Genomic DNA, 15,009 nt, shown 5'->3' with positions numbered 1-15,009 from the left:
CATACGCTTCAGTGCAAATCTGATTACTGCACGGATAGGGTCTGAGGTGCGTTCACATGCAAAGGGCCAAGAGCTTTCATTTCCTATAACTCTCAGTCAGCACTACACAGACCATAAAAACTGGTGAAGAGATTAGACTTCTTACAGAGAGTCTGGATCAGGATCAATGAATGGTGTTGCTCCAAAAGGGTCAATGTTCGCAAGTAACATTTTGCTGATGATTGAGCTTCCAGCAATTGAGGCAGCAAGTCCAGCTCGTAAACCTGTGATAATACACACACATTACATAGGTAGATAAGCTAGATAGCATAGAGATAAGCAAAATGTATAGCTTACTAATACCAGGTTCCTGATAGCCCTGCTAGGTGTTAGATAACAGATATCAACTAAGCTGGCAGCATTTTGTTAAAGTTAGGCTCAATACAAATCACAAATCTGAGAATGACTGAAAAGGCAAGTAACCAAGGCATTTCCATTCCGGATAGGAACATTGATGTCATTATCTGCAGCCACAACTGAGCCTCTCATGTCTTTGCACCAATATCTCACTTCTTTTTCTCTCTCTGCCACTCAGACAATGACTATTTTCTTAGTGTTAAGGGTTTCCTTTGCACACGGACATCCAATTCTTCTACAGCACCATCCTCCGCAGGATCGCTCTAATTTCTCCATAAACCGTCCACGAACACTACTTTCCTCTTCCATATGGCTTATCTTGTTCTAACCTTCAACATGTTCTCCTTTGAATCAGTCCGTATATACCGTACTGCTCCAGGACCTACACAGATCCTAGTTTTGCCTCTCCATTTGAGGTATTGAGAGATTCCAGAATGAGCTGCCTCAGTAGAAACCAAATAATAACAATAATGTTACTACAATTTATCCAGAGTAAAACATTCATTAAGTGGTTCACAGAAATATTATCAAAACAAAAACTACATAAGGAGTTGGGCAAAAAGTTATTCAAAGACTTTCAACACGATTTTAAATGCAGGCAGTAGGGAAAGAGGAGAGGATGCCTGTGCTATGGGCTGACTGAATGCTGGAAAAAATCCCTCTAAATCACAACCACAGTGTCTTTATCCCCGATATTACACCACAACAAATGTGCAACAAAGTTAACAATCTTTCTGAGTAATAAAACTACTCCTGACATTGCTGACATATTTGCAATACACAGCTTTATGTTTATTCGTATTCAGATAGAAAATCAAATTAAAAGAAGGCATTTTGCATCAAAGCAACCAGCTAGCGACACTTTAATATGACTGTACATGGGGGGATGTAACCAAATATATACAAGTAACTCCATGGTACGATGGCAGAAATGTTCAAGTGGATGTTGGATAGAGTGGAAGGACTGTGGGCACTTGATATGTCCACCTCCAAGTTAACCAGTCACGAGCAGCTAATACATTTCTTTGTGTAATGCAACAAGTGAGTAGAGCAAACCGAGCAATAAATGCAATTGGCACATCACAAAAAATTATACATGCCAATTTGAGAAAATTGCTGTCTTTACACAGCAGTGCTTGTAGGTTGCGCAAGATATTTAACATGTAGAGAGTGCTTGAATAATGCCAAACCTCACACAACACACAGACTGCTCTGGCTGAAAGTAGAGCACGTTCATCTGATTAAAAAGCATGCCATGGCCCCTGTGCTTTTAAAGTGTAATTCAACACATTTCAGTGAACCAATACTTGGAATTTGGAGGTTGCCAACACTGCAGAATGAGTTCCAATGGTGGTACGCGGAAGTGAGGAGAAGAGCTCAGAGCTGTTTCAGCATCGCAGGATCAGATGGATAGCCGAGTTTTATTGCTGTATTGAGAAGAGCATCTACTTCTTATGTAATCTCTCAGGATCAAGGACGGAGTGATCTTTACGCAAACCCGAACAGACCAGATCTTCCAGTCGTTATTCCAGTTTAATTAGTTGTTTATTGAAGTAGTTGTACAAACAAAGAGATGAACATACCAGGCTGTGCTTATTTTGCATACAAGTCGTAGCTGGCTGCTCTGTTCCCCCCTCTGCTCACAGTTCTGGTCACAGGTCTGGTCAGAACTGTACACTCCTTTCCCTCCCTGCATCTAACTCCTCCCAGTCCCTGAATACCACCTTTCACATCAAAGGACCGCCCCTAAGTGTCTGAAATAATACGGCAAGATATATCTAAACAAAATAACATAATATGCTGACAGTAGCTAGTCTAAACATAAATGGCTCCTACAATAGGGGAACTATTTTTATGCACATGAAGACAGATAAAATTTTCACCGGGTATATTCAAAAGCTATTGATGTTATGCTTGCTTGCACACAAGGAATCAAGTGTTTCCTTGATACTACTAAATCAACTTTATTTATCTACTTGCTGCCATTTAATTAAGACCTGTCATTATCTCAGCTTTGATCATTCATCATTGCCAGTTTGCTGTCTGCTCTTTGATGCGGTGGATCTGAAATGTTCTGAAAAATTGGAGAGATGGGCTTTCAACCTTGAAGATGAAAAGAGGCGATGGAAGTTTATTGCAAAGGTTTATAAAATTGTAACCAATGTAGAAAAGCTTCTTCCAGAAAATGACTTTAGATTAAATTGTGAGATCCAATAATGAAAGGTAAATTCAAGATTGATAACCGGAAAATCTGCTTTAACTGAAGAATGACTAACAGTTGGAATGAAATCCCAGAGAGAGATGAATCTCTGAAATGGTTACTGCAAAGGTGCAAAGATGGGTGGGGGTGAGGCCGTACAGTGCCCCAATGGATGAAGGTGAGCCAAGTGAGATTCACTGTTTAACTAACTACATCCAGTCCATCAACTATCCCTGTGCTCACTAACCTACAACAGTTCAAGTACAGCCACTCTCAATATTGCTTTCAAACTCCTCTTTAAGATCATCCTACCCCATCACATAAGCTCTTCCAGTCGTATGACCCTCTGCAATATCTGCTCTCATGCATCATCTCCAAGTTTAATCATTCCATTATCTCCACTTCAGCTGTCTTAGCCCCAAGTTGCAGACTCCTTTCTCCAAGCTCCTCCTGTCAAAACCAACTTATTTTTGTATCGAAGGTAGACACAAAATGCTGGAGTAACTCAGAGGGTCAGGCAGCATCTCTGGAGAGAAGGAATGGGTGACGTTTCGGGATGCGACCCTTCTTCAGACTGATGTCAGGGGAGGGGGCGGGACAAAGATAGGATGTAATCGGAGACAGGAAGACTAGTGGGAGAACTGGGAAGGAGGAGGGGATAGAGAGAGAAAGCAGGAACTTTCTGAAGTTAGAGAGGTCAGTTCATACCGCTGGGGTGTAAACTACCCAAGCGAAATATGAGGTGCTGTTCCTCCAATTTGCGCTGGGCCTCGCTGACAATGGAGGAGGCCCAGGACAGAAAGGTCAGATTGGGAATGGGAGGGGGAGTTGAAGTGCTGAGCCACCGGGGATCAGGTTGGTTAAGGCAGACTGAGCGGAGGTGTTCAGCGAAACGATTGCCGAGCCTGCGCTTGGTCTCGCCGATGTAGAGAAGTTGACACTTGAAACAGCGGATACAGTAGATGAGGTTGGAGGAGGTGCAGGTGAACCTCTGCCTCACCCAGAAAGACTTTTTGGATCCTTGGATGGAGTCGAGGGAGGAGGTAAAGGGACAGGTGTTGCATCTCCTGCGGTTGCGTGGGAAAGTACCTGGGGAGGGAATGGTTTGGGTGGGAAGGGACGAGTGGACCAGGTAGTTTCGGAGGGAACGGTCGCTGCGGAAAGCAGAAAGGGGTGGAGATGGAAAGATGTGGCCAGTAGTGGGATCCCGTTGGAGGTGGCGGAAATGTTGGATAAAATATTGTATGTGACGGCTGATGGGATGGAAGGTGAGAATAAGGGGGATTCTGTCCTCGTTACGAATAGGGAGAGGGGGAGCAAGAGCGGAGCTGCGGAATATTTTTGTATCGATTCTCTGAGGTGCTTTGGGAGATTTTGTTAAAACCCCTTTACAAATGCAAAATGTTGTGCCTGAACCTGTGATTTTGGAACAGAATTTTTAAAGTCACCTTTGATGCATATTTAAGATTTAGTATCTTTACAAGGCAGGATTACAAGTATTGAACCTAGCTTTTGGCATTTTACATTATGGCACCCACAAGGAAGTTAGGCATCCACCAGGAAAACAAGCATAGTTCTGATAACACAAGATTAATGTTTATTGCTCCTTTCTATATCATTGTGCAACGTCACCCCATGTGTGAGCTTGCTGTGTACCTGGGCAGATGATTCTAGTATTCAGCACCGGGAGATTTTCCTTGCAAGCAGTTAATGGCGAGGTTGTAAATGGACCAATGTAGGAAGTGGTGGTGCGATGGATTCGTCTCTCTGGAGGGGATCTCTGAGCAGGCCGGAAAGCTGAAATAACAAAAAAATATTATTCATTAGATACTACTCAACATTACACAAGAGTGAGGGAAGGATGTTGGAAGCATGCAGAGCAGCATTGGTGAGCATTGAATGGGAAAGGTACAAGGTAGCAGGGGTTTGGTAAAAGAAAACATATCAGATGAAAGACGAGAGGGAGAGAGGTAGTCAGAGGCAGTAGGGGCAGGGAAATGGAAAGAACATCAAATGATTTTCAATCAACTAAATAATCTTTCTTGCGAAACATTGTAAACAGAAATCTATATCTATACTAACACCACATTAAATAATGCCCTTTGTATTTATAATTCTTCATCACTGATTGATTAATTAATCAAGTATGAACAATACTCCAATAATTCTGGTAAATCTATATGCCTCCCTTTGTTTAATTCTCATACATTCAGCTACATTTCCTATGCAAGATGCATTTATTCCAGGGCTCAGCTGAAAAATACCATCACCTAATGCATCAGTGAAAATGTGAAATTCAATTCAGTCCATCATACAGACATGGTAAGGAACAGTGTCTCCAAAAATTGACACTTGATGCAAAGGCTGCAGAGAGTCACTGCACACCTTTGAGATGGAATATCATTTGCAAAGTTTTATTTTCTAGCAGTAGAATAAAAAAGTAACAAGGTCATATTAAACCTTGATTAGGCCAAACTTAAAATAAATCGGGTCTCCATATTATAATGTAGGATTTTAGTAATGTGATTGAGGACCATTGTGGCAGCTGAACAATACCCTACCCCGTTCACTGTAAGAACCTCACATTTGAAAGGTATTTCTAAGCAGAGTTGCAATCGATTTTTCCCATCTCCTTGAGATTTTAAAGGAGAGCAAAAGCCTGAAAAAGCAGCCAAATGTTAGCAGGTTTTCTGAGGCTATAGTTTATAAAGGAAAGGAATCTGTGCTATCTTCTAATAGAGGCAATGGAAATGGAGCATAACAATTTACAAAGGTGGTTCAAAGTTGTAAAGATACTGCCATGAGATAGAAATAGGTTTGGTAAATGTTCAAAAAGGTTGACAGATAGAGTATAATTTGTGGAAGTGTAAAATCATTAACTTTGATTGAAAAAATTGGAAAAGCAGAATCCCCCTTTCAAGGTAAGTCTGGTAAATGATGGTATTCAAAGAAATCCATGATTCTTGAGCATCAATAGACCAAGTTAACATGCAAGCTCAAGAAGTAATGGGATGGCAAATGATAAGTAAGCTTTTAATGCAAGGGGACTGAAGAATAGAAGTTAGAGGCCTTATTGTAATTACTATTTTGTATTCCTTTGTGAAACTTGGATAGACTTGCCTTTGAGGGGTGATAAAACGGTATATTAGATTCATTCAGGATAGACAGCCAATATTGCGCACAGATCAAATAGAATTGTCCTGAACTCAATGGAGCTTACAGGAATGAGAAGCAATCTCACTGAAATGCTTGAAATTCTTGAGAGTACTTGACAAGGTAGACGGAGACACAACAAAGTACAGACGCTGGACTCTCAAGCAAGACAAAAGGTGCTGAAGAAATCCAGCAGGTCAGGCAGTAATTGAAGAGGGAATGGACAGCAATGTTTTGGATCGAGATACTTCTTCAGACTGATTGGAATAGGGGACAGACAGCTGGAAAAGCGGCATGGGCAAGATAATGTTTGGCAAGTGATAGATGGATACAGGTGAGGGGATCTGATTGGCAGATGGGTGGAATAAGTGACAAACGCTAGGGATGAAAAGGTGTAAGATAGGGACAGGAGAGAAGTGAAATGTAAAATTGAAGGAGAGATGAGGATGGAAGGGGATAGTTGGGAGGGAAAGAGCAGGGTGAAAAGGGAAATGGGAGAAAGGAGCAGTGTTCCTGGTGGGGGGGAGTGGGGAGGCAGTGGAAGAAATGGTAGACTTGTTTTTCCTGCGTGTGGAATTTACAGTATGGAATTTCTGGATAAAAAGCCTCAGGATAAAAGTGAGATGAAGGTAGTCTATCTTTGAAATGTTCTGCCAGAGAGAGATGTGGGCCATCCGCTGATGAGAATTTTGGAGATAAATTAAAGGTGAGGTGATGTGAATGGATTATGAATGGCAACACTTGCTGGAGAATCTATGTGGATACTCGTGCTGCCACTCTGAGTATCTGCTTTACTCAGATGATGGCTAAAACAAAGAACTTCAACTATTTAGGTGAATACCATGGATATATTTTTGACAAAGCTAGACATGAAGGTGAACAGAAAAAGAAATTAATGCTGATGTTAATAGGAAACAAAGTGGGAAGGACTGCGGGTGGGGCAGTGAGGTTTGAGGAACTGCAGGTGGACCAGTGACATGGATCATTAACAGAAAGATCATGTAAGCTGAATCACCTGTTTCGATGACCTAAATTTAAGGTAGTCCATTATGAAGCCTCTTTAACATTTTAGTACAGCAGACTCCTGGCCCCATATCCCAGTTCCCACTAATATCCCTGTCTTTTCTCCACAGCCACGGATAATTGTGGACAATGGGTATATGGTCGTTATAGCCTACCAGGGACATAACAATTAGCTCATTAGTTAACCATTAGTTAATCATTAGTTGATGATCCAGTTGAACTGATCTTGCACAGCCAATGCACGAACACCAGTGTTGTCAAGCTCAGGCTGTCTATTTTTCCCTCTGCTCTTCCAAAATCTTTCTGTCATATGAGTATTAATACAAGTCGCCAAGTGTAATCCAGTTTGAGATGACAACTCACATCAATTTGGACTCTTCCACTTTGTCTCCATGGCTACCTTAAATTACTACACCACAAATGCACTTCACCACAATAAGGCATAACGTACAAGAGGTGGAAATTAATCCACCGCTCCAGTTCTTAATTTTCACCCGAAAAGGGTTCTTTCTAGACCAGAACAGCATCTGTTCTCAGCTGCCTGTTAACCAAACATGGGCTTGCTGACATCTTTTTAGACTTCAAAAACATGCTTAGGACAGTGCCGTGTAAACATTGTGGAGGTTTGATCAATGAGAGGAAAGCTGAGAAAGGCCTGAGACACAGGTGTCATGATTGGCATATGATGTTAATATTCTCCATGATATAAGCAATCTTTTTTGGAAGAAGGATGAAGAGATCATACTGCTCTGTATGTCGGTTTCCTTTGTCTCATCTTCTTCCTTTTCCTCCTCCTTCAAGTCCTCCTCAATGTCCTTTTTCAGTTCCACTTCAGTCTGTTCTTGCGTGTGAGCATTCTGTTCATCCACAACTGCAAGAAAGAGCCATCGGTTAAACACAGTGGGAAAGAGGTACTGACATCATGAAAGTTGTCAAAAGTTTTTTTAGGCTGTCAAAACTCTGAGGACTATAAATGTTTCTGACATTCAGGAACATTTTAAGACTATTCCAATTGAGATAAGTATTTTCAAGAATTAAAAATGTTATTTGTGAAATGTAATTTTATTGCATGCAGTTCTGGTTGACCCACCACAGGAAGGATGTGGGAACTTTGGAAAGGATGGTGAGAAGGTTTGCCAGAAAGATGCCTGGATTAGGGGGTGTGAGCAACAGGGAAAGGTTGGACAGACTTAAATAGTTTTCTCTGGAATGCTGAAGTTGAGGGGAGACCCGATAGAAGTATATACAAATAATTAAGAGGCATAAATAGGGTAGACAGTCAGAACCTTTCCCCCCAGGATTGGAATATCAAATATCAGTGGGCACAACTGGGAAGTGGGAGGAGAAGATTTTAAAAGAGACATGCAGGACACTTTTTTAAAAACAGTGGTCGACGAGTGCCTAGATCACATTGCCGGGGATGGTGATGAAGGCAACGAGAGTGTAGGAAAATAACTGCAGATGCTGGTACAAAGGTATCACAAAATGCTGGAGTAACTCAGCAGGTCAGGCAGCATCTCTGGAGAGAAGGAATGGGTGACGTTTCGGGTCGAGACCCTTCTTCGGACTGGTTCAGAGTGGCAACGAGAGTGGCATTTAAGAGATTTTTGGGTAGGCAGAGAATGGAGGAATATGGATTATGCACAAACAGATAAGAATTGATGTTGGCATCATGTTCTGCAGAGACAAGGTGGGCCAAAGGGCCTGTTCATGCACTATACTGTTCAATGGTCTATGCATTCTTAACCACTGGCATTTAACAGCAAAATTTGGGCCAAGAAGTTGGCCAGGTAGCCCCTCAAGTTCTACTGTTCATGAAGATCATGTTTGATCCTGTGCCTTAACACCTTGCTCCTTATCCCTTCAAGTCCAAAAACCTCAGCCTTGCAAATACCCAAAGGTATAGACATTGATTTATTCACAAAATGCTGGAGTAACTCAGCAGGTCAGGCAGCATCTCGGGAGAGAAGGAATGGGTGACGTTTCGGGTCGAGACCCTTCTTCAGACTGGTATCCAGACTGGTCTCCAGAGATGCTGCCTGACCCGCTGAGTTGCTCCAGTATTTTATGTCTATATTTGGTATAAACAAGCATCTGCAGTTCCTTTTTATTACCAACAGATTGGGATCTGTATTGCAAGTGTCACATAATAAAGCCAAACTCATGAGCTTGCACAAGAAGTAACTCGTTAGAAGATAGAAACAAAATGCTGGAGTAACTCAGCGGGACAGGCAGCATCTCTTGAGAGAAGGAATAGGTGACGTTTCGGGTTGGGACCAAAATCACCTAAAGATGGAGAATGCAATGTCTATACCTTTGGGTATTTGCAAGGCTGAGGTTTTTGGACTTGAAGGGATAAGGAGCAGGGTTATGCTTCTTCAGACCTGACCCAAAGCATCACCCATTCCTTCTCTCCAGAGATGCTGTCTGTCCTGCTGAGTTACTCCAGCATTTTGTGTCTATCTTTGATTTAAACTAGCATCTGCTGTTCTTTGCTACTCGTTAGAAGATATTATGCTGCTATTAGTATAAGTATTTGAAAGTGATCCATTACTTACAAAAAAACAATAATATTTTAGTAGTTGATGATTAATTGTCCAATCAGAATTTGGGGTTATTAAAACAATTTACATGGGCATTAAAGAGTGACTGGTCTGGGTGATTTAAAGCATTACCACCCCACTGTAACCTTAATATGCTCTCTCAAAATGATATCTACAGTCCATGTTCACTTCACAAGAGGAATAGTTAATTAGAAATAATTAGTTCTCAAAATTAATCAGTACAGGAAAAATTGTCAAAAAAGCTAACCTAGACTTTGTGCAATTTTCAAAAAATCTTTGGATCAATGGATAATAACTGGAATCAAAGAACTGCTGCACTATGCTGTACCTTTCTCTGCTTGTTCGATGATCTGTCTCACTGCCTTTTTTAGGCTGTTTGCCCGAAGCATAAGTTGCTCCCTTGACTTGAATTTTGGGGTGGAAGACCTCGGTGGTATGTTCTCCACCAGCTGCTCGGATAAGGACTCTTCACTGAACTCTTCTTCTTCACCTTCCTCCTCCACAATGGGTGGTGTTGTGCAATGGTGGCTTGTGGTGACTTGGGATTCGTCACTGAGGGTCTGCAGCAGAGAGTCCAGCTTCTCATTCAGTGCTGAACACTGGCAAGAGAAAGTGATAAACTACGTCAAGTCCTAATGAGAGATCCAAAATACTTTTATAACTGTAAGCTGCCTGTTTGTACTTCATTTATAATCATATCAATAATAAATACAATCGAGATATATCTTTTCCACTCTCATTCATCAATTCACTCCGTAAACATTGCATCCGTGAAGTGTTTGAGAGATTATTATACATGGCCCAGGTCCTTATTGTCCAAGAAACCTAGGTTGAGACATCCCCACAGCTGTACTGTGCTTCAAAGCATTGCTCTGCACTGAACAGCATAGCGGAACCATTGGTAGAGTTGGTGCAGAGATACACGGTTTATTCCTGTCTTCAGCGGGTCACGTAATGTCTCTGGAGGGAAATGGACAGGTAACTTTTCTGGTCGGGAACCCCCTTCAGGCTGATGGAGTGGGGGTTGATGGGGGGGGGGAGCAAACTAATAAAGAGAGGTAGAGTTGGGACAAAACCTGGCAAGTTGGGTGCAAGGAGGGAGTTGGAATGAAATGCTACGACAAAGAGAGGGATATGGGTGGAAGAGTGTGAGGAGATGGGAAAAGAAGGGGGATAAAAGGAAAAGACAGGACTCGGGAATGGGAGTAACAACAGTTTTGGTTTATTTCACGCCTTTAGTCAAAGTAACTGACCCAAGAATGTAAAGTAAACTAAAAGTTGCCAAGTGTGCCACCAGCTCATCACTCATATCCTCGCTACAAAATGCAGAGCATTTGTTAAAAAGTACGAGATTGTGTAATGCTAATGTGTAGGCTAATTCAGATTGTGGATGCCCAGCTGTAGAGTTCATTCAAAACACAGATTATCAGAATTCTGCACGTTAAGGGCATCAGTGCATTGTGGGAATTATACTGGGAAACGGCACTGGAGTAGATCAGCCATAATCTAAATGAAAGGCAGAGCAGGCTCAAGGGGCTGCAAGGCCATTTCCTGCAACACATTCTTATGCTTATAATTATCAGGCCTGACCAGGCCAAGAACCTGGACTTTGCCCGCCTGACCCCAGATTCCACCAAGCACACCCACCTACCTCACAGAACAGGCAACTCCCTCCACACACCAACTCCTGGGCCTTAGCAGGATGGGATACATACCTAGGAAACATAGGAGACCTACTGGACTGTAAATGAGACTGAAACAATGAGGTTTCATGCCCCCCCCCCCCCCCCCCCCTCACTAGCATATTGTGGCAAACTCCAAGCTGTTGAAAACAACCTGGATGAAGAAGGGTCTCGACCTGAAACATCACCCATTCCTTCTCTCCAGAGGTACTGCCTGCCCCGCTGAGTTAATCCACCATTTTGTGTCTTTTTGTGGATGAACTGACATCTGGACTCAACTACTTTAGAAAACTGTCAACTGCTGTTGCCTCTGTTTTACAGAAACATGACTCATCTGACTGTGCCATTCAACCTGAGGGCTTTCACTTCACCAAATGAACTGTATGGTGTCCTCAGGCAAGGTTAGGGGCAGAAAGGTTCTGTTTCCTAATTAAGTCCTCAAGGTGCTTGCTTGTGGTGGTCCTTTGAAACAAAGTACCTTGAGACCTTATTCATAATAGCCGGGGACTTCAATCAGGCTTGCCTCAAAAGTGTGCTACCAAAATCCTATCAGCATGTTTCTTGGTCAACCAGAGGCCCAAACACCTTCAGCCACTGCTGCACAACCATCAAAACGTATACCACTCCATTCCCCGACTGCACTTTGGTAAATCTGACCACTTGGCCGTGCTCTGTGCTTCTGCTCTCTCCTTACAAGCAGAAACTAAAGCTGAAGGATTCTGCCTGGAAAGTCCTACAGTACTGGACTGAGGAATCGGACCAGATCCTTCACAACTGTTTTGAGTCGGCAAACTTGTCCATATTCAAGGACTGAGTAGTCCATAGTCGTTCATTGGTAAGTGTGTGGAGAAAAGTAAAGAAGACAATACGAATGTACCCCAACCGGAAACCATAGATGAACCGCGAGATAAACTCCCAGGTGAAATCCAAGACCACAGAGTTCAAGTCAAATGATTCCCAGGGGTACAAGAAATCCTTTCATGACCTTTGTAACGTCATCAAGGATGCCAAGAGGGAATTCCAGGCCAAGCTAGAGTCTCAAGGTAATCTCATCGATACCCGCTAATTGTGGCAAGGCTTGCATGCTGTAACGGGCAACAAAGCTAAGTCGGGGAGTATCACTGGTACCAATGTGTCCCTTCCCAGAGAACTCTGTGTATTTCATGCTTGCTTTGAACAGAAGGTTGATGGTGGAAAATCACCCATCCCACCAATCTTGGTGTACATTAACCCCAACTTCCCAGACTGCCTTGATCCACTGCAGTTTACCTATTGTCACAATAGGTCCAGGGCAGATGCCATCTCCCCCCCATGACTCACCCCTGGAACATCTAAATAATAAGAACACCTATGTCCAAGATGACAGCGGTGGAATATGCAAGGAATCAATGGTGCTGGTAAGCGAGTTAGGGGTCTTATCTCCCGCGCCCTTAAAAATGCTCTGGATGCTACAAGGTGGGCTGCAGGAGACACCCTCGGGGCATGAAGACTGAACGGTGGCCACGTGAAGCGAGGGGACAACTGTTCACGGTTGGTGTGAACCGACTGTGTCCAGATTGAGGCATTGGTGGAGTGGGCCGCTGGAGGCCCCGCAGCAGCCTGGGGCTCGATTAGATTGGATGCTACTCCAGGAGGGTGAGGGCACGGATTGGATGCAACGGTGTGGAGCAGCAGTGGAGGACACCAACAACTTCGCTTGACCATGCCGTCCCTGTAACGCTGCCAGGGCAACGGGCCTTTATGGCCAAGGTAAGAACTTGACATTTATAACTAGACTTGAATCATGAAAAATGGCACCAGAAACATGGCGACTCTTAAATACTGCCTCAGTGTACTATTCCTATACACTTGCACTTAACTATAATTGTGCTTATGAATATTAATATTTTTCTGAACTGTATGCAAAAAAGAAATGTCACTGTACATGTGACAATAAAGTACTGTTGAACTATTGATTGAACTATTTATGTCAATTTCCACCTTTTTTTTTACCATAATCCCATCCAAACTCATCTCCAAACTCTTGGAGCTGGGAGATAGCATCCCCTCTGAATTCCTAATCCATAAACCACAATCAGTGAGATAGGTGACAAAACATCTTCCACAATAATTCTCAACTGCGGTACCCCACAAAGATGTATTTGCAGCCCCTTGCTATACTCCAGCTCCAAGGTATAAATATCACCAACAATTTGTCCTGGACGAATCATACTGATGCTACAGCTAAAAATAAACCAGCACCTCTACTTCCTGTGGAGACCAAGGAAGCCCGACATGTCTGCGACACCTCTTAACAACTTTTACAGATCCACCACAAAAAGCATACAATCATGTCGCCTCGCAGCTTGGTTTTGAAGCTCTGCTCAAGACAAGAAACTGCAAATAATTATGGATGAAGCCCAGTCCATCACACACTCCAGAGTCCCCACCATTGACTCCATCTATACTTCAAGCTGCCTCAGGAAACCAACCAAGATAATCAAGGATTATGAATGAGATGTTTAAAAGAAGCACACTTTTAGATTTAAAAGATTCCATGGCATTATTTTGTAGATCAACTCTCCACCGCCTTAGTAACGTTCAATTCTCAATCTAAATCATTTGTTATTTGGTCATTTTAACAGTGCTGTTTTGTGGGAACTTGCTCTGTATAAATGAACCTGAGGCCATGAAAAGTTCTGTATAAAACGCGTCTTCTTCCTCTTCATTGCTTTAACTGGCAGTGCACAAATTGTCAAGATTAAGGATAGACTGTCACTCCTGGATGCGAGAGTTTAAATCTGCCAGTTTCATTTGTCAACTTCAATTCTCCTGCAACATCTCATGAATGGAGGTAGCAGGCCGATGAGGTGCCTCCTGGGTGCTTTTGTCACTTGTTTACTTCGGAAGGGTTTCTTGGGTTTCTTGAGCTAAGTAAGGAATTCAAGTTTTGAAATTCAGAGAGTATTCTCCATCTATGCTTCACACTGTGTTCGGAAAGCAGGCAACATAATGAAGGATGAGTATTTTCACCTTCTGAATTCTTCTCTCCTCTCACATTGGGCAGAATATACAAAAGCTTGAAAGCACATAACATGAGATTCAGGAATCGCTTCCTTCCTGCTGTTATGAGACTACTGAATGGTCCACTGCCCCCCCCCCCCCCCCCCCCTGGTATTTTTCTCTTTTTGCACTACCTGGTGTAAGCATGCATGGCTTGATTATATTCATGTATAATGTGCTTTGACTGGTTAACATGCAAAGTTTTTTTACTGTGACTCTGCACATGTGACAATAATAAACCAATAACAATATTATTGTGAATCACACAAATTTAAAATCTTATTGGATTTATAACACTGAAATAAGCAGTTTAGCACAACCAGGGCATTCTGTTATTCATTTTTCAAATGCACCACAGTCCTAATCCCAAGTGCCGGCACTGTGACAGTGCAGCTAAGGAAATCAACAGGATAGCCATTGAACATTTCACATGAAAAAAGGACCCCGACCAGTTTTCCATGAGTATTACTGTACTGTGAACACAGATTTTGCCCACAATCTTCAGATTCAGCATGGGTGGTGATCAGAATTTCCACTTTTGACGATTTGGAATGCACTCTGGGAGTGTAAGCGTTCCGCAAATTTCTAAAAATAACACATCTAATTCTTACTTTATTCGCCAGTGTTTCACTCTCTTCTGTATTTTCATTGGCCTTTTCGTACGATTTACCAACTTTGGCAACAAAGTCCTTCACAGTTTCACACAGAATTCTAGTAGAAGAAAATTGGAAAATTGCTCTAATTACATTCATGCTGTTCAATACTGTCAAGTCTGATTGGAGATGTGCCTGGAGACTTCATCACATGACCTCCAGGCAGCAATCACCCCGTCTTCATCTTCCTGTCACTAGCCACACGGACAGTTGCAAGTGCATTTTCAGTGGTTTCTCCATAACCCCATTGGGAAATAGCTGTTTTCTCCCCATGTCCAATATTTGTCAAACTTATA

At 42.5% G+C, this 15,009-nt stretch overlaps 1 protein-coding gene across 5 annotated transcripts in view; it reads right to left on the bottom strand.

Moving 5' to 3' along the window:
• Positions 1-15,009, bottom strand: part of dgkh (diacylglycerol kinase, eta) — a 250,084-nt gene that overhangs the window by 48,188 nt on the left and 186,887 nt on the right. For all 5 annotated transcript variants that reach the window (XM_078409363.1, XM_078409364.1, XM_078409365.1 and 2 more), the window contains 5 exons: positions 14,672-14,771; positions 9,665-9,935; positions 7,518-7,643; positions 4,253-4,393; positions 146-263 (listed from right to left, as the gene is read on the bottom strand). In XM_078409363.1, coding sequence (XP_078265489.1) covers positions 146-263; positions 4,253-4,393; positions 7,518-7,643; positions 9,665-9,935; positions 14,672-14,771 — 756 coding nt within the window. The remainder of the gene's footprint in view (positions 1-145; positions 264-4,252; positions 4,394-7,517; positions 7,644-9,664; positions 9,936-14,671; positions 14,772-15,009) is intronic.

Source organism: Rhinoraja longicauda, chromosome 12 (assembly GCF_053455715.1).
Source record: "Rhinoraja longicauda isolate Sanriku21f chromosome 12, sRhiLon1.1, whole genome shotgun sequence".
Lineage (NCBI taxonomy): Eukaryota > Metazoa > Chordata > Chondrichthyes > Rajiformes > Arhynchobatidae > Rhinoraja > Rhinoraja longicauda.
The sequence above is the reverse complement of the archived record's forward strand: the minus strand, read 5'-3'. Positions and strand labels throughout refer to the sequence as shown.